At 48.3% G+C, this 18,896-nt stretch overlaps 1 protein-coding gene across 14 annotated transcripts in view; it reads right to left on the bottom strand.

The window, feature by feature from the left end:
• Positions 1 to 18,896, bottom strand: part of LOC6500286 (polypyrimidine tract-binding protein 1) — a 134,916-nt gene that overhangs the window by 57,733 nt on the left and 58,287 nt on the right. For 3 of the 14 annotated variants that reach the window (XM_032454207.2, XM_032454211.2, XM_032454205.2), the window contains 2 exons: positions 18,128 to 18,697; positions 6,984 to 7,025 (listed from right to left, as the gene is read on the bottom strand). The exons of 10 other annotated variants lie outside the window; for them this stretch is intronic. In XM_032454207.2, coding sequence (XP_032310098.1) covers positions 6,984 to 7,025; positions 18,128 to 18,697 — 612 coding nt within the window. The remainder of the gene's footprint in view (positions 1 to 6,983; positions 7,026 to 18,127; positions 18,698 to 18,896) is intronic. One more of the 14 variants, XM_032454242.2, reaches the window with a different exon arrangement.

The raw sequence follows: 18,896 nt of genomic DNA, 5'->3' as shown, positions 1-18,896 counted from the left end.
GTGTGTGCGTCTTATTAGCGCTCTGCTGCCGCCTTTAAAGTGGCCGTGCTTTAAGGAGCTGCCTGCCCTGCGCAGCCTGACAACTTCCGACAGCCATCCATCCAGCTCGCAGGACCCAGAAACGCCGTCGCCGCCCCGAAGGTGCAGCTATTATTAATTTTGTGAAATAAAAACCGCAATTACCTGAGAGTAAAATATACGTCGGAGCAGTGGCAGTCGACAGTCGGAGCAAATAAAGCAGAGAGTGCGTTTGTGGGGCGAGTGACATAAAACAAACAATATGGCGACACGCAACACTAAACAGACGCAGGCGAAGGGCCGGCTGGAGGGGCAGGGAAAGGTGGTTGCTGCCGCCCACGTGCCTTTCCCCATGTCGCGCTGGCTCTGCCCGGCAACATTGTTGCTGCAACGCGAGGGCGCCAAGTTCAGCTTCAGATTCAGTTTCAGCTTCGAAAGAGCAGAGCCAGAGTCTCGCGGTGAGGCCACCAGAAGCGTAAAATTAAACTGTGGCGAAGCGTCGATGTGTGGCTGGAGGGAGAAAGGCTTTCCGCAACACTCTTGGTGTGCAGTGCCATTAAGTCACATTGTTTTCCGCTGTTGCAAAAAATGAGTAGCTGCTCACAAAAAAGTGAAAAGGACAATGGGGTCGTGGGTCTGGCCGGCCGAGCGACAGAACGAACTTTTGCGCTAAAAACTTTTGCATTTCTTAACTAGTTTTTGTTATTGTTTGTTGTTTTTGACGCCCTTTCCGAAAGGGGGCAGGAGCAGGAGCCGGAGCATAGTGCGGAAAATGAAATTTCCCCGGGCACACGCCGCCTCCCTCTGCAGCCAAAACACTAACGCGCAGAGCAGACAACACGCAGCCAAACAATAATTGAAATAAACACTTAAAAACTTTGACTGCAGCACTTTCCCGCTCGCCGCCCCCACTCGCCGCCTTTCTTTGGAATCTCCTTTGTTTGGCGGCAAATAGTTTTCATTGGCTTATAAAAGGACACTCTGTTGCAAGCAGTTAAGTTTCAGCCCGGCACGGAGCGACGTCCCTCAGTCACAGGGCAGCCAACAATGCGCTGCAATCTAATTATGTCAATGTGATTCGAAGACAATTATAGAATATAATTAAGTCGTTCAAGCGTTTAGGCAAAAGTCAAACAAGGCTGCCCACAAAGGACACAAAACGAAGTTTTCGCAATATATCCTGGGGCCCGTCGAGTCCTTGCACTGAGAGGATGGGAGAGAGATGGGAGACCGCAGCAGAGCGGTTCGCATTTGTTGTGTTCACATTTGGCACTTGTTGTGGACCAGACCCAGACCCAGACCAAGACCCACGCCCAGCCCATATGGTCTCCTAATCACGACCAACGAGTTTGTCAACGTCAGATTGACAAATAGCATCCCTTTCGGACACATGCACACTGCCTAATTATTACCTACAGTCCTGTGGACTGAGGTCCCCGGAACACTCTCACTTCATCTCGATTTAAATCGCGAAGCGAAAGGACAAGGACATTCGTGGTAAGCTCCAAGTAGCCCCAAGCACGAATTTTGTAAAGCTGCCATTGTTGTCAGCCGCTGCGGTTTTTTCTCGGCTTTCTTTCGGTCGAGAAGCTCTGCTAATTAATTTGATATTTTTCGTTACCAGCCGTTGCTAAACAGAAAAAAACAGAAATGCCAAGGAAACATTCTGCGGCCATTCCGGGGGAGTGGGCGTGGCCGCTCACCAATGGCTCGTAAAATGTTGTTCCCCGCTTCGGTTTTGGGTCTTTTGTTCAAATTTTTTATGCACATTCCATTGAAAGTACGGAGGCTAAAAAGGCGGCAATATTAATATCAATTTTGGAGCTTTGTCTAAGGCTAACAACCCCCTTTCTTGTCGTTGGATACTGCTGCTGCCGCTGCTGCTGTTGACGTAGATTATAATCAAATGTATTCTGTTCAGTTCTATGAATAATTTTCGTTGTTTTTTACGCAGCGCCGGAGTCGCCTATTCGTTCGTCGCGTGCCTCCGGGCGCTATGAATGTGTCCTCCGCCTTTGGCTAGCTTCGGCTTTATTATATTAATGGCAATTACTCTTAATTACTCCCTCTCGCTCTCGCGGCCCTCCTGTTCGCTGGCTTCCCCGTTTCCTTGCAATTAAGTTGATTACAACAACAGCCAGAGCATATGGGTTAGTCCTGTGTGTGGCGTACGGTGTGTGTGCCAGCACTGACCCGTGAAAAGGGCTGCAGATTATGGCGGAGTTGAAAGTAAAAAGCGAAGGTTAGCTGCCCGCCCGAGACCCCGAGAGCCCGAGAGCGAGCACACGCTTATAAATCACGGAAGCTCCTTAAGCTGCTCTGTGCGCTTTGCTTTCTTTTGTCTACTTTCCAATTTTACTTTTTTCCACAAACGCCACTCCACGCCACGCAGTCCTGTTTTTCCTCGTTTTCGCTCAAATTCAGTTAACCGCCTCGAGGGCTGACATGCCCCGTATCTTGGCAGGGCATCTTTCCGAGCACTCCAGACCTGATAGCTACAAGTGAGGATATTATTTTTCTCTCTCGGTGGCTCAAGCACACGCACTCGGCACTTCCACCGATAATAGAACATTTGGCCGCAAGACAAATTATCCTGCAGCCAGGGGTAATGCGAAAGCTCAGTGCACAGAGAGTGTTTTTGACTTCATTTATGATTTTTAAATACTTCGAGAGCTATATCAAAGCCATACAAGAGACAGGTAGACCAGTGGTTTCCCCCGGTAAAGTCCTATTTTAGCCCGGCGAAGCACCAGTTTTTCTTTGCAGTGCAAGCCACCTCCGCCGCCACGGCGGACTCCGCCCCTCGCGGCGACAATCATCATCAGTGTCAGCAACAGGAGGCGGGTTCCGCTGGCTTTTGATTCCAGCAGAGGTAAAGCGCGTTATTCCCGCCAAATCCAAATACAAATCCGAAGTGGGCTGCGGGCGTGTTTTCGCGTAATTGGAAATCGAAAAGCGCCCAAATGGGGAAGCTGAAGCCAAAGCCAAAGCCAAAGCACTCTGGCTTGGCAGCCACAAGTGGCGGGTGGATAGATGGATAGCTCTGATAGCCGGATAGATGAGCCAAAGACCTTGTTCCCCACTAGTTGACAGCATATTCAAAGCCAAATCATCGACTAATGCCGAGCTAACGACGAGTGGTGGAAACTCGAGGAAAGCTGGCTCAACATGGCGGCATGTGCGAAATTAATTAACAAAATTGCGTTTTAAAATGAGATGAAAGATGCGCGGCCTTTGCCGCCCGCTTAATAATATTTCAAATACCATGAATAGGTTTAACGCCAACTACAGCAATACCTCCAGGTTAAAAAAATTGTCATGAAACTTACAGGAAAACTTAAATAAAATATAAAATAGATTTCGTTCCCAGATGAACCTATTTTTATAGGTATCCCGTTTTAGGATTGGATGCTTATTGCCAAGATACAGGCTTGGCAGTGCCTTATATTGGCCATTCCATTCAATTTTTAACGGGGCCTCAAAAAAAAAAATAAACAAAAAATCTGAAAAACATTTCGTTCCGAGATTCGGATGCAGATCGACGGAGAATCTATCTACGAATCTTTTAAGGTATTCCTTTCTAGAATAGAATGCCTATTGGCAAAGATACAGCCTTGAAAGATACGCCGTGCCCTTATTTCCATCCCATGCATTTTTCAAGAGGACACCCCAGAAAAGGGACAAAAAATCGAAAAAATATTTCGTTCCGAGATTTGGATGCAGATCGATGGGGAATCGATCTACGAATTTTTTAAGGTATTCCTCTCTAGAATAAGGTGCCTATTGGAAAAAATATATGCTTGGCCGTGAGGCATAGTAAGCCAAGTAATTAGCTGACATTGAATAATAGGACTGTACCAAAGTTGAAGAAACCAAAGTGAATGGTGAAAAAACCAATCTTGAATGTAACAAATACCTGAGACTCCTTCGGTAAATGCACTCTGCCGAGAATGTACCGACATGGTAATGCCGTGAAACTGTACTTGATGCTGGGGGTCGTGCCGCCGCCGGCACTCCTACTCACGCGAACGCGAATACCCGGGGAGCCTCCGCCACACACCCACTCGCGAAAACAAGGATAGAATGAGCACCATCAAAATCACAAAATGTATGATAACTGTAAACTAAAACTGAATTTAAAATCATACTACATGAAACTACAATAGTCGCAAATAAAAACAGATATAAACGGAGCTCCACTTATTCGACGGAGACGCGGAAATCTAACGATCTTAACGAACGCGAGATCAGACAGAAACAAAGATAGAAGGAGAACAGACAATTGTGCAAAGGAACTAACGGATTGCGAATACGCAGCGAGGATGAGAGAGCAATTATTGTGGGAGACTCTCTTTAAGAGAGTCTTCCGCATACCTAAAAGCTATTATTCTCTCTTCGTTCCGTTCCGAAGAGAGTACTGGAGTGTACTTTATGAAGAGAGTGTTTCTTTTTCCCTCTTCTGAGCCCTCGTTCTTATTCCCTTCTTGGAATTTTTAATAGATATCCATTCTGACACACTTATTGACAAATAAATAGATATATCTCTGCAGTCTTTCGAATGCAGATCCAATATAAACAGATACGATGATCTACAATCTACGAATTACGAATAAAGGTATTTTGTTTTCAAACCAGATGCTTATTGGGAAGGATTCAGCTGGGGCTCATATTTTAAATGTAAAAGGCCAAAAATTAAAGAACTATTCAGTTCATGGGCTTGGCAAGTGGGGGGTGGATAGATGGATAGCACTGATGGTCGGATAGATGAGCCAAGGACGTGTTCCCCCACTAGTTGACAGCATATTCAAAGCCAAATCATCGACTAATGCTTAGCTAACGAGTGGTGGAAATTCGAGGAAATCTGCACCAGACGACGCGACGTCGACGGCGGCATGTGCGAAATTAATTAACAAAATTGCGTTTTAAAAATTGCGGCCGCTGCCGCTGCCGCCTGCAAAAAAAAGGTTGCAATTACCGTTAATGAGTTTAATGCCAAAGGCGCCAGCGCCAGCGCCAGCACCAGTTCCAGCACCACCACTTCCAAGCGCATCCTTCGCCCCACTGCCGCACTGGCTCTTAATGAGCGGAGCCTTTCAGATGTCACAAAAGTTTGGCAGCTTGTCTATTTTCATGTTTCTTTCTCTCCCCTTTTCCCTTTGGGTTTCTTTCTAGAGAAGAAAATATTTTACTTTCCTTTGCACTTGACTTCACTTTGACTACGGGGTTGCTCCCGAGGAAACTGCACGGAACACGCAACAAGTCCTGGCCGGCTGGCCTGGCCTGAACCGGGAACTTGGTCAAGCACCATTGACATGGCTCGCTCTCGGAAATTACCCTTTTTACGTGGCACATTAATTTCAAGGAAGTTCACTGAGCTCGGTGGGCAGTCGACCCCAAAGCTTACCCACACCCGACCCGACCCGACCCACGGCCCTTTTCTACGCTTGACCACTGGGGGCGCCATTGGAGCGTTTTTGATTTCTGGTCGAGGTTATTTTTTCGGAAAACTATTGCCCTCCTATGATACCGCAAATAGAATTAATGACGAGCACTGCTTTGATTTGGACTTATGGCCTCGACTCATCCCTCCTCGCTAACCTCTACCCTTTCATGTCCAACTCCATTATTTCTTCTCCGCTCGGATCTCTCTCAATTGGTCAATGGCAGCCAATTAGGGGCCGGCTGTGTGGCCAAGTGTTAAATTAATTACCTAATGGCCGCACTCCTGGCAAAGCTCTGCAAAGTTTGCTTATTGAACTCTTAAATATGATGCACATGCAGCTCGGCCGCCCGACTGCCAGTGTGTTTATTTAATTATATTTGCTGTGAGGAAAAACCAAATGTCGGTAATCGGAGCTGGAGAATGGGTCGAACGGACAAGTGCTGCACAAACATCCGGTGCAGGTCGTGCTCTGGGCTGTGTGCACGGGTCAGAGGGTCAGAGGATGATCCTTTGGCCATGACAATGGCTGCGCAAATATGGAATGCACTTGCACAAAAGTGTGGTTATTGGCGGCAATGTAGTTCCAGAAGAGTGAGAGATTTAGCTTCGCACTAGAGAGGCTGGTGGAAGCTTTAAGTTCAGACCGAAGAGTGAATCCTTTGGCTGAAATGTTTTTCTCAGCGCATACACACACACCAATATGGTCCTGCCAAAGAAAATCTTGACTGGGCAAATCCTTTTATAAAACTGTCCGGCACAGCGCAGCCACTGCGGCGGGACAACAGAAAGGCGCCGGCTTAGAAGACAGAAGGATCCCCAATCGGAAGAGAGACGTGTGTGCGAAATGTAAACCTAAATATTTTATACCGTTCGAGGAAGAAGCACAAAGGCAGGAGCTCTGGGATACGCCAGGTAAGTGCCGGGCGCACTGAAATAAAATTGCATACTTTATGGCACGGATGCGGCATCCCAATCGCAGCAACAGTAGTCAGGCAGAAGTCGGGAACTCGACTGGCAGACTGGCAGACTTGTCGGGAGGCAGGAGCAGGAAATTCGATAAAATTTATTTACAGTTTAAAAAACGGACAAATTCCAAGTCAAGAAGCCATCCAGACTTGGATGGAAGGATACGACTGCAATCGACTCTGGTGCGTGTCTGCTAGGACTTATTTAAAATTCAATTATGGCATACAATTGCCGGCTGCTTGCCGCAAAAGAAAACGATAGGGAAGCTGACTGGTCCAGGACCAGGACCAGATGTAGCTTACATTTAGGTATTTTAGGTATGTATTCCCCGATCTTGATAGGATCCCTTCCCCATATAATACAGAAGCCCTAAGAAATGGTTTGCTTTGAAACGGATATTGTACTTAGCGTGGAAATAGAGTTATAGAGTGAGGTTCCGATTAATATTTTTGGAATGTGTATAGACCGTTTAGAAGCAAGCAGCCCTAGTGTCTTCTGTGCCTGCCCTCACCTGAGTGAGTGACTCGTGTGGGTAGTGAGTGATCGCATCGCTTACCAGATAGTTCAGTTTGTATATAAATTGTTCATCGATCCTTACCTGAAAGAAAACAGAAAAGAAAGTTAGTTTAGTGGTGAGGCGCAGTCGGTCTGGCTTAAGCCCAAGACATTGGATAATTACTCCAATCTCTGGGTAATCTAAGCACACAATATCGAATTTCATACGACAATTACTGGAGTGAGAGTGGGGGAGTGGACATTTCTCAAATTATAAATAACACACAGAGTGGGGTGTCTATTTAAAAAGAATAAGAATAATCGGAAAAACACTTAATGAGCAATCTAATTATGGTACGATATAGACTTTCTCTGATTCCTTTAACGACGCATCGATTTCCTCCCATTGTGCCTCATATTTTTGAAGGCCTCCCGCTCCAATCTAATTATAATTTATGTCACTGGCACACGGCTAGAAAGTAGCGTTTTTGCTGACTGAGCTCTGCCTGCGACGATAATATTTCCACCCGGTATCTGTTTCACCATCTTCGTGGAAATCGGCAGGAGCTGAAGCAACAGGAGCCGCAGCCAGGAGCCCTCGTCAGTGTGACACCCGAAATCTTGTTAAAGAAATCTCAATTATCAACTTTTATTGATTTGCATAGCCAGAGGAGCAGCGCCAGGCGGGAAAATGGTAAGCACGCCTGGCAGAAGAAGAGCTATTACGCCCTGTGCTATTTACGCTCCATTTTGCCGCTTTTCAGTGTCGCAGGAGCGGGCAGGAGCGAGCAGGACTGGGGAGAATGCAGGAGAAAACAATTACGATAAAAATGTGAACTCCGGCCATCGTTTGGTTCGGTTTCAGTTCAGCTCCTGTTTTTCCTTCTGCGCGGAATGAATGGGCCCGGCTTTGGTTAGGTAACCTGCCATGAGACAGGCTCTGAGCACGGATAAAAGCAAATTATGATAACAATAAAGATTTAACTAGGGGGAGCCTGCCCTGGGAGCCCTGTGCCGGGGAGCCTGGGAGCCCGCCCGTGCCCAAGTGGTTCGAGTGGGTGGTGCTGTCAAGTGGCACTGCCATGACCGTGCCATTGAGGAATCGACAAAGGCCCCGACTTGGCTAGTAACGCGACGGGGACAATTTAAATAGACATTTATCTTGTGAAGCACAAACGCACCCACACACACACGCCCGGCAGTATACACACGTGCCCGTGGTGGTGCCCATGACGAAATTACAGCCGGAGCCGTATACGGCTGATCCATGACGATGATGCCGACTGACTGCCGTCGGTTGTATGGGAATCCCCCACTTCAGCACTGATGATGCTGCTCCTGCTCGCAGGATATCGTCCGACTTTGGCTGGAGTTTGTTCCCGCTACCTTCCTGCTTGTTTTGTTTGATTTTATTACTGCAACAACAACGAGAACCACAGATTCTTGCCACTTTCCTTTCGCTTGCCTATTTCTGCCTCCTGTTTTCTTTTCCTTTCGCTTTGGGTTTGGGTTTCGGTATCCCCATATTATTCTCTTTATAATTTTTGGCCGGGCAAATGTTTTTCAAAGCATAAAAATACTTTTACATTAACTTGTTCCAACACAGCACCCCCACCACCACCACCCCCTCACACACCCCGCACACTCAAACAAAAAGTTGTAGAACATTTTTGGGTTTGCTTTTAACGCTGAACGACTTTTCTAGGGAGGCTGGAAAAGTATCCGAAGAAAAATAGCAAGTTTTCCAGAAGGCGCCCACAAACAACAACAGCCATAATAATCATAACAACAATGGCGCCGTGTGGCAAAGTGTGTGTTTATGTGCGGTGGTCGAGGTAGGAGCGGGGGCAGAGGGCGCTCCGTCTATCGGCTGTATCAACATCATTTGTGTTAAGTGGCCGGGGAATGCGCCGAAACAACTTCCAGCGTTTACGATTCGCCTAATGCGTTGACCTATCTATCAGTCGGGGAGCTGCTACTCGCTAGTCGCTGCCTATTAAACTGCCGTAAAGAGGAGCTAGCTGGCTGGCTGCCAAACTGCTGCCAGCCGAGCTGAGCCGAGCAACAGTTAACCAGATTTTGGCCGCCTAATTGGCTGCCTGTTGGTCCTTGCCCTTTGTTCGGCGCTGTCTGCCGCAGGGCCACACCGAAACAAGCCCCAAAAAGACAGCCAAATAAAGTATCAGCAACAGCAGGAGCCAAAACTGTTGCATACTTAAAGGGCACCCTTAATACCATTTGCTGATAATGCGCCAGGGTGTGCGTGTGCGAGCGAGTGTGTGGCACAAAAAATGAATAAAATACTCTGGCCAAGGGGTTTCTTTTCCGAGCTCCTTACGTGCGCCGGAGATTCTTTTTGTCTAGGCAAAAAATTAAGAGGAAAAGGGGCAGGAGCAGGAGATCGACAAGGAGCGGGAGCAGACGCAGGAGCATAGATTTCAGCATATCGATAGCAAGCGTATTGCATATTTGCTTTTCAGCTCCCAAACGAAGCAAGCTGAACACTTTTATGGCTTCTGGGCAAAATTTATGATTTCCCTTACTCCTTTTGTTGAAAAAGGATTTTGTTTTGTACAGCTCGTTACCTGAGCCCTCCGCCCTCCACCCTCATCCTTCTCCATCCAGGCCGCCCTGATTCGCCTTCTCCTCTTTGTGCCCGCCGCAATTTAAGCGCTTTAAATTTACATGAAAATCAAAGCAGACAGAAGGCAAGGCGGCAGTCGGCCCAGCAGGGCAAAATTATGGCAATTAAAACAAATTAACCGGGTGAACACAAAGCGTTTACAGAATCTGGGTATCAGAGTTCAAAAGCCCGCCTTGCTAAAGTTAACTAAACAAAATACTAATGAACTCCGAACTCGGGACCCACTGCCGCCCACTCCGCTCTGCTCCGCAAATAGAAGGCCAGAGCAGCCTCTGCCGGCTGGCAAAATTGATTTGCATAGCAACCGGAGCATGTGGCATAGTCTGCAAATCGCAAGACACTCGCTAAGCAGTTTAACTATTTAAGGCACAGCACAGGACGAGGCAGGGCTGGGGCTGGGCCTGGGGTCAGGTCATGGGTATAGGGGACAGGGGGGAGATGAGCTCAAAAGCACGAGCAGAAGCCGCATCCATGGCAACTGCGTTCGAAGCGCACGCCGCAGGCTGAAGTGTCAAAGACATGGCCATCACAGGCTTGTCGACTACACAAATGTTGACAGGCTAATGAAATGTGAGGCGGCCCCAAAATTGATACACCTACCCTGCCCAGAGACGATGACGAACCGAGTCCGCTTCTCGAGCCCCATTGACAGTGAAAAGGAGTCCCTGGCGACCGCTTTGGACCGTGGGGGCCAGTGCCAAATTGTTGTTAGGCATTCGGTTATGGTTATGCAAATCGAAATCATAATGAAATCAACAATGGCACAGCAGTGCTGTCGGGCGTTTCTGGAAGTTCATTGATGGAGAAGCTAGTTGGGACAGCGATCCACCTCAAGAGCAGAGCCTCTTTCTGGCAAAAAAGTATTTAATATTTCAAAAGACCAGGCTCTGTCAAAATGGGAAAAGTGGCAGTGCGGAAGACCGTTTATCCCAGGTGGAGCCTCAATTTATTTTTCGCACACTTTACGGCCCCCGGAAAAACGATGGCAACAAGTCCAAATTGGTCCTCAATCAGAGGCATAAAATGTGCGACCAATCGGCTCTACCGGCGTGTATATCATGCCACAAGGACAATCGATTCAAAACTGAATTCCAAAACAATTTTCCGGGGACGCAGAGAGAACGCCCCAAAGACACGAGTAGTAAATCACATCAATATGTAACTCAGTCAGTCAGCAGGACAGGACGGCCAAGAACCCAGAGAGCTTGAGCAAAGTGGAACGAAAACAGATGGCAAAGATGTTTATCTAAAAGCAATGGTTCAGGACTCGTTTCCTTGCCATCCCTGAGACATGCCAACCACCTCCACCCCCAATCCACTCCCACTCCAGTGCCACCAACCATCCCAACGATTTGCTATGCAATTTTACACACTTGACCATTAAACGTAGCCATTGGGAGCAGTTTGCATAGCAATGAAGCGAGGACAGCAGAGCAGAGTCGGAGAGTCGGAGAGTCGGAGAGTCTGAATAGAAAATCGAGCCCTGTAGAAGGGTCAACTTGATGAAGTATGAATGATTACGTCAGAGGAAGGAGCAAAGCTCGGCTCAAAGGAAGAGGATGCGGATGCGGATGATGACCACGATGATGGCGACGGCCAACCGCATTCAGGAGAAGGTGTGTAGTTGACTGTAAAAACTCAATGAATAAATTTCCCCTCCTCCGAGGTGTCCGACAATCACACAGACATGGACCAGCCTCGCACATGGCTCGTAGGGGGGAAATAGTAGCAGAGTAAATTGATCGAAATGAAAATACTCATAAATTTGCATACGAAGGCCGAAATATTGTAATTGAGCGATGGAATTTATGGCCGGACTGATAAAAAGTGGAGCATTTGAAATACGGGGCCCTCTGCAAGAAAAGGGTAACTTGTAGGGCAGAAGTCCATAAAGTCCATTTGATAATCCAGTGCTGCCAGTGAAAAGTAAAATAATATCCCCCAAGATTGGGTGAATCAATTTAGTTTTCCGTCTCTTACTGTGCATTTCAATATTTTATTTAGAGTTCCCATCTACTTCCCCCGCATTCCCATCAGGACGCCCATTTAGCCCGTTAAAGACCACCTTGAAATTAAATAAGGGAAGCCGTATATCTTCCCGAGCCCCTCCGCTGCCGCTGCTCCTTCTGACACTTGACGATTTGTCATGTTGACACAATAAAACGTCAAAAGAGAAGCTCCGAAGCCGAAGCCGGAGCCGGAGCAGAAGCCAGAAGGAGCTCACGCAAACGAGAAAAAATTCCAAGTAGATTCTATGGAATTATGACAAACTGTCTCGAAAATGCTGAAAATACTGTTAACGTTTTAGCCCAGAACAGAACGTATTCGGACAAAGCATGGGCAAAAAATTATATGAACTGCAGCTTTTGCTTTTGCTTTTGTTGACTTGACGAAAGGAAGAACGTGGCGTATGAGCAATGTCTGCTGATGAGAATGATGAAACAGCAAAAAATGGCAGCACAGCCGGCAGTTGGCAGTCGGCAGGGGGTAGGCGCATGCAAATACAATGAACTTGAGTGGAAAGTGGCAAGTGGAGTCGCTTTTGCTCTTGCCGGTTTGCTGGTCCGCCTGCATTTATGAGCGTAAAAAATTGGCGCCGCATTTACACAGACAATCAAGCGCAGTCTTCGCTTCGCTTTTCCGGCTGCGAAGAAATGTGGGAAAAGGGGTTGTTCGCCGGCTGATGTCTGGGAAATCGGTCGAGAGGCGAGAGCAGAGCCCAAAGATGGCAGGCGACAATGGCAGCATTTTCTCTTTATTTCCTATTGCTGCGCCTCTGGCTGGAAATTGCACAACTCATCAACAGTCCGCCTCCGGGCGGCGCTCTGTTCTCCGTTCTGGTGTCTGCTATTTGCATTTATGCACATAAAACTAGCGGAAAATTTGATGTTGACAAAAGGTGACAATGGGGCTCTGGCACTGCATTTAATCAATTGCCAGAGCAAGCCAGACCTCGTTAGCCCAAGGGCCATGAATTAGTCATTGGGATGTGTCACAGCCCGCCACAGCAACCAGGACTCTGCACCAGGAACGACTGCCATTAAAGGTCTAGTACATAATTCAGCATTCCGAAGTCACCTGACACACATTTCTGCATTATAATAATAAGACAGGGCCAGGCCACGGACTACAGGCTACAGGCTACAGGCTACGCAGACTGCGTCTGAGGTTATTAATCAGCTAGGAGCGCCCGAAAGTGTGTTACACAAACACGAAAAACTTTCCGGCGCAACTTATTTTCAACAAATTAATTTGCAGAACTGGAGGAGCCAACTGGGGGTCTCCCAGGGCTGTTTACCGAACTCGAACTCCAACTGCAGTTAATGAAATCAGTTGCATACTCCCAGATTGCGAGTGCGAGTGTGTAAATTTAGTTAACAGAAAACTTGAGCTAACATTATGTCTGGATTGGATGTCGGAGTGCGGAGTGCCAAGTGCCGACTACCGCGTGCCGAGTGCCGAGTGCCCCGGCTCCTTTCAAACATTTATTTCACGTGCATTTTTTATTTGGTTCGCTCGGCGCCCCGTATAGGGGCTGCGTAGAAGTGCAATTTCCAGCTGCCAGACGCAGAATTTCAGAATTTCCCCAGCCGCGTACTATACATCAAGCTGCGGGCAACCGAGCACGAAAACTCGGAAAGCCCCGCACCATTGCCGACTGGCTTTCCCGCCAGCCCCCGCTCTCCGTACGTGCGCGTATGGAAATGATGTCCGTTCAGTTGGGTTCACCGGTTCCGTGGCATCGGTAATGTAAAACGTAGCAAATTGAGTTCATTTCAGTGACGGACTCTCCTCGCAAGCAGAACTTATCATTAGTATCGCTTTTCAGCGCACTCGTGCCGCATGCCGAATGAAGCCGGTTCGCACACACATCGCATCCTGCCGGGGAGCAGGAATGGATACGTTGTGGAGTTCGAGGAAGGAGCGAGTTGGGGTTGGGCCCACGCGGTCCTGGCGCACGTAAACATGTAATAATTACTTGGTTCTAGGTGTTTTCTACTCACTTTACTCAGCTAAAAGTTGCGGCGAAACTTTTCGAGCAGAACAAGCTTTGGCCAACACTGGAAAAAACTCCGATCAGCAAGGGGATCAGGGAATGGTGCTTCCAATGGCTGGTGCATAGAATATGACAATAGTCCAACCAGGCACTTGCTTTTGCCCTTTCAGAACAGTTTTTCGTTCAGTGTGGCAGGAAGGCAAGTCCTGCTAAGCGAGTATTAGTGGAAATTTAATATTGCAATTAATACTGCAACAAAGTGTGCATTGCATATTAATAAGTTAGTTTGTCGCCTTCAGTTTGAGTGAGTGGCCCAGGGTCGGTCGAGTCGGGGGATCGGGGACGGAGAATTGGGGTTGTGCCCCCACTCGAGCTCGCACGCTGACATGCCACACACTGCTAGTTTTCCATTCTGGCAGCATCCTGGTGTGCTTGGTGGATTAGTGCACTGGAGGGCAAATATTTTGCGCTCATAAAAGCCAAAGTTACAACTCCAAAAACTACAAGCTCGATGTGGTGTGGTGTGGTGTGGCGTGGTGTGGTGGGGGCGAAGGGCAAAAGGGTCGCTTTTAATGGTCTCCGTCGGCTCAGTTCAGTTCAGTTAGTTCAGTCACTCATTCCAGCACACATTCAATATTCATATTCATATTCCAGACTGCGCTGGTCGCCGCATTTAAGCTTTTAATGATTTTGAAAAAGTTTTGGTCGAAAAAGAGAACCGAGAACGGTATGGCAGTGCCCGCCACTGGATGCAAAAACTTTTCTTAATGCGCTTAGCCGTGGCCGTTTAACGGCAAACTTAATTCGTAGCTGCACACACTTTCACCAGTTTCGCATTTGATTTTTTTCAGATTTTTTCCCGCGCCATTCAAAAGAAAATATGCACCATTTTTATGGAAGCGCGTTGGCGACAAAACTATTTGTGCAAACAACAAAGAAAACTTGCGCTGCAAAAAGGAAAATCATCATCATCAGCAACCGCCGGATGAGTGGGAATAGGAGCAGAAACAGGAGCAGGAGCAGGAGCAGCAGCAGTCGGAGCAGTGGCAGGAGCTCCAGCGAGAACAACCAGACAACAACTACAAAAGCGCAACAAAAGCAATTTAAATTTGGCCAGCGGCATCGCTGAGCACTGAGCACTGAACGCTGTCCGAGCGCACAAATTTCATTCCATTGCCAAGAAAGAAACGTTTTTAGTCATAACTTTTTAATTTATTTGTCAACGACAGGAGAGTGCAAGAAAAACCAACAGCAGACCTTCAAAAAGGCTCACAGTGGGCCTAGGATTCTAAAGCCGACTGTCGAGCTTGAAAGCCCAAGTTTCGCCTGGCGCATTCGGGCCGGAGAGGACCTGTGCGCCCACTGTATTGAGAACTGGGTCCTCGCATAATCCTCCAACACCGAAAGCTCTTTGATTAGCGCAATTGTGGGTGCCGCTATGATTGGAAAGCAGGCACATCTTCCCTGCCCAAAAAAGTGTGCTACGAAAATCGATTGCGGGCCGGATAAATCATAACAATGCTCGGGCATCATGTCCTGTCGTCCTTCGACATAGGCCCCACGCAACCCTGCTGAGTCCCTGCCTTCCCAGGGCCCGGTGCCCGGCGCCCGGCTTTTGATAAATGCAAAAATGCCTGGTGTACATGTCTCTGGGGTTGATATATCTATTTACTTGGCAGGCTCGTCATCGGGATGCCATTGGAGACAGAGACGGTGACGGAGACACTCCGGGTAGGTATGACGAACAGGCTTCTTTTCGAAGCTGTCAATATTTAAAACGTTGTCCTGCTCCCGAGCACGCAGCTGCTGATCCCTGCTGCTGAGCCCTGCCCCCGTGCGACCTCCATCGCTGCGTGCTTAACAAGAGTTTATTGAATTTTATTTTCTCATCTCAATTTGTTGCAAGCACGAAGCGGTTCTTTCGCCAGTTCTTCTGCCCCCACTTATTTTGGACAACATATTGCTTGTCCCATTTCTTGGCACGCTTTTGGGGCGACATGGTGGCAAGGACAAGGAAAAGGGACACTTGGTGCTCGGTGCATTTAAATTTTAAATTGTTTTATTGCCGGACAACCCCCGTGAACCGGCAAATAATTGAAATTTTGTAGTTGGAAAACACTTTTTCATGCTGTGCTTGTAAGTCGCTTATTACGAATTTCGAGGCGCGGCGGGCGCCGTGAAAACTTTTGCACCGTGTTCGAGGAGTCAAGTTTTTCGATTACGGATTAATGTAATTTTTTACGCATATATACAGTGTACACTATGTGCTCTTTGTACATAATGCGTATTTGTATTATTATCTGGCTCGTTCTCCCTGCAATCTCTCCGCGCCCGTCGCTCATCTAATTTGTTTGACTTGGCCGGGGTCGGCTTGAAAGTTTGATGAATTTTTAAATTTAAAAAGTTTATTTGTGCTTTTGTAAGTTGGCCGAGGGCCGAGGGCCGTGGGCCGTGGGCCGTCAGCACTGCCGAGTGGCGACTGGCGTATTATTGGAAGTGCAGCCTGACTGACTCCGAATCCGGCACTTCAAAGTGAGTTCATACTACACTTGCCACGCTATGCCTCGGCCTGGCCCGCGAACTTTCTGCCGCCTAACACACTTATTTGAAATCCCCCGGCGCCCTCCTAATTTGAAAAATTTTCTATTTACCCTCGGCGGAGAATCTTTCATGTTTTATTGTCAATATCCTTATTTATCGTGTGGCGGCTTGTGGGATTTGTTCGCGGTCTTTATTAGCACCTTGGGGTTGTTTTCCCCGGAACCGAGCTTGTACTCGGCAGCCAGTCGCTCATTGATGTTGACAAAAATATTTGCCAAAATGTAGCTTGCCGCCGGTGGCTCCACCACAAACGCAGGTGGGAAAGTTGAAACAAAATAAAATTAAAACACAGCCGTTTTTTGCTGCCGTGTGACGGCCATAATTACACGAAGCCAAATATGGCAAAAACTAAAATCAACATTCGGAACCGGGCTAATGTATAATGCATGATGGGAGCGGGTACAGATAATTTAATGCTGAAGGCTGCGAGGCGGGGAAAGGGCTACTCATAATAGAGTCATTTAAGTACAGTTTAAACATTAATGAGAGTCGGGGGTAATTGCAACGGCAGGCGCTGCCCGGCTCCTTTCCACCTTTCCACCTTGTGTGCCGCGATAAATCGATAATAAATGTGGCAGGCGGCGGCGGTGGTTTCCCTATTACAACACAAAGACACACAAAGCACACACACGCACCGTCGACACCCAACACAAAGGGCTCAGGACACCTTACACAAAGCCGGGGCGAAACACGACCGTGGGGAGCAGAATCGGGAATCGGCACCGCCCCCAGCTCGGGCCACGTTTGTTTGACTTGCGACCACAGCTGGGGCAGCGCAAGCGAAAAAGGAGGCAGTTTGCTAACAAATTGCAGCGACATTTTCAACGCCAGCTAATCAATATGGGCTCGGAGGAGCCGGGCTAGCCGCGACAGGAGCGGTCGGATCAACAGGAGGTGGAACAGATGGCCGGCCAGGCGAAAGTGCAGGCCAAACAACTGCAGTTAATGAACGCAACGCGATAGTTATGACTGCTAACATATGCAGCGAGTCAGCTCATTTTCACAATCTAGGAGAACCCAAAAGATCTGCACTTAACTACCTGGAAGTGGGGATACGGTGGGGACATCAATTTAAATAAAAAATTTATAAAAGTGTGATGAGAGTAAGGATTGCACCATTTTCTTCAATAATGCATTCGTTTTTTCCGAGGCGCTACAGCTAATGGCTGCAATAATAACGTAATAGTGGCAGAAATAAAATGTACGGTGCAAAGGCTGAAAAGGGCGGAGGTCAAAGGGCTTAAAATTGACAAATAATTATTTGGAGATTCGGTACTGAGACTATATTCTAGCATACAGGTATCTTAGGGCTAACTTAATGATCTTACGACTATCGGGGTGGCAGTCAAACAAATACGAAACACGAGTTGCAAACTACGGGTACTACAACAACCAGAGCACATCAGCAAATAAGAACTACGAGTCTACGAGTTAGTACAGTACAGTGTGAGAGGATGAGTGTTCTGGTGACATCCAGGAGATGACAGTTCGAATGGCAAGCAAAGCGGGTGGGTACAGATGTGTGTTAGTGGGCGGAAATAAAAAGGAAAGCAGCTAACTTCTACTTCTCGGCACGAGAGTGACTGAAGAAACTTAGGATCTGAGAGGAGAGTTGTTTAGAGTTTCGCTTAGTGAACACACAAACCTTTTTAGGAGAAGATAAGTGTAGTGAAGTTGGCGATGGCATAGAACAATCAGAAGATGCAGAACTGCAGCCGCTGCTGGCGCTACTGAAACCGCGAGCGCCCCCAATCAACGGGAGGAGATGCGGGAGAGGGTGCACGGGCAGTGGTGCGGACCCCAGCAGGGAGGCACCACTCTCGCCCCGAGCAACGGCACCCAAGCCCAGTCCCAACCCGTCGGGGTCGACGCCCAGGATCCCAGCCGCAGCTGCCGGCGGCTGCTTCTTAGTAGTAGTGGTAGTAGTTCTAGTTACGGCAGATAGATTAACTGTATTATTTACATTGTTGGTCGGTGTAGTGGCCGCCGAGGTGGGGGTGGCCGCGGTGGCGAACATGGCCGAGGAGGCCACCGCCGCCGCCGGAATGATCGTCAGCGGGGTGCTCGGGGCGGCGAAGAACTGCGCCGGCACGGCTGGCACGGAGACGGAGACGGGCACCTGTACGGGCACGGGCACCTGCGAGGGCTGTGCCGGCTTGGTGGGCGTGGCGGGGGCAGCCACCGCACTGTTCACCTGCAACTGCATGTACGTCTGCAGCATGGCCTGGGCCTGAGCTTGCGCCTGGGCTTGGTAGTGGAACTGCTGGTGCAGTTGCTGCTGCGCCTGGTGCTGTTGCTGCGCCGCCTGCTGCTGCTGCTGCTGTTGTGCGGCAAATGCTGCAACCTGCTGGTGGAAGACCGCGTGCTGCTGCTGGTGCTGCTGCTGTTGCTGTTGCTGCTGCTGCTGTTGATGCTGATGCACCTGCATGGCCTGGTAGGCGGCGGCGGCTGTGACCGGGTGCTGCGGATGCGGATGCTGATGCGGATGTGGATGCGGATGCGTGGACGGCGGTGCGTGCAACAATTGCATTTGCTGTGCGTGGTTGGTTTATATTATTTTTGTTGTTTTCGTTTTTCGTTTTCTGGCGAGTTGTTTGTTTATGGGTTCAGTTTGGTTTTTGAATTGGATATCTGTTTCTCCAAAAAATCATAAAAAAGGAATGCAAGGAACTGAATATTGTGTCGAGTAGAGTGTCGAGTGGTGTCCCTCAGGGCTTGATCCTCTAAAATCA

This window comes from Drosophila ananassae, chromosome 2L (assembly GCF_017639315.1).
Source record: "Drosophila ananassae strain 14024-0371.13 chromosome 2L, ASM1763931v2, whole genome shotgun sequence".
Classification (NCBI taxonomy): Eukaryota; Metazoa; Arthropoda; class Insecta; order Diptera; family Drosophilidae; genus Drosophila; species Drosophila ananassae.
The sequence above is the reverse complement of the archived record's forward strand: the minus strand, read 5'-3'. Positions and strand labels throughout refer to the sequence as shown.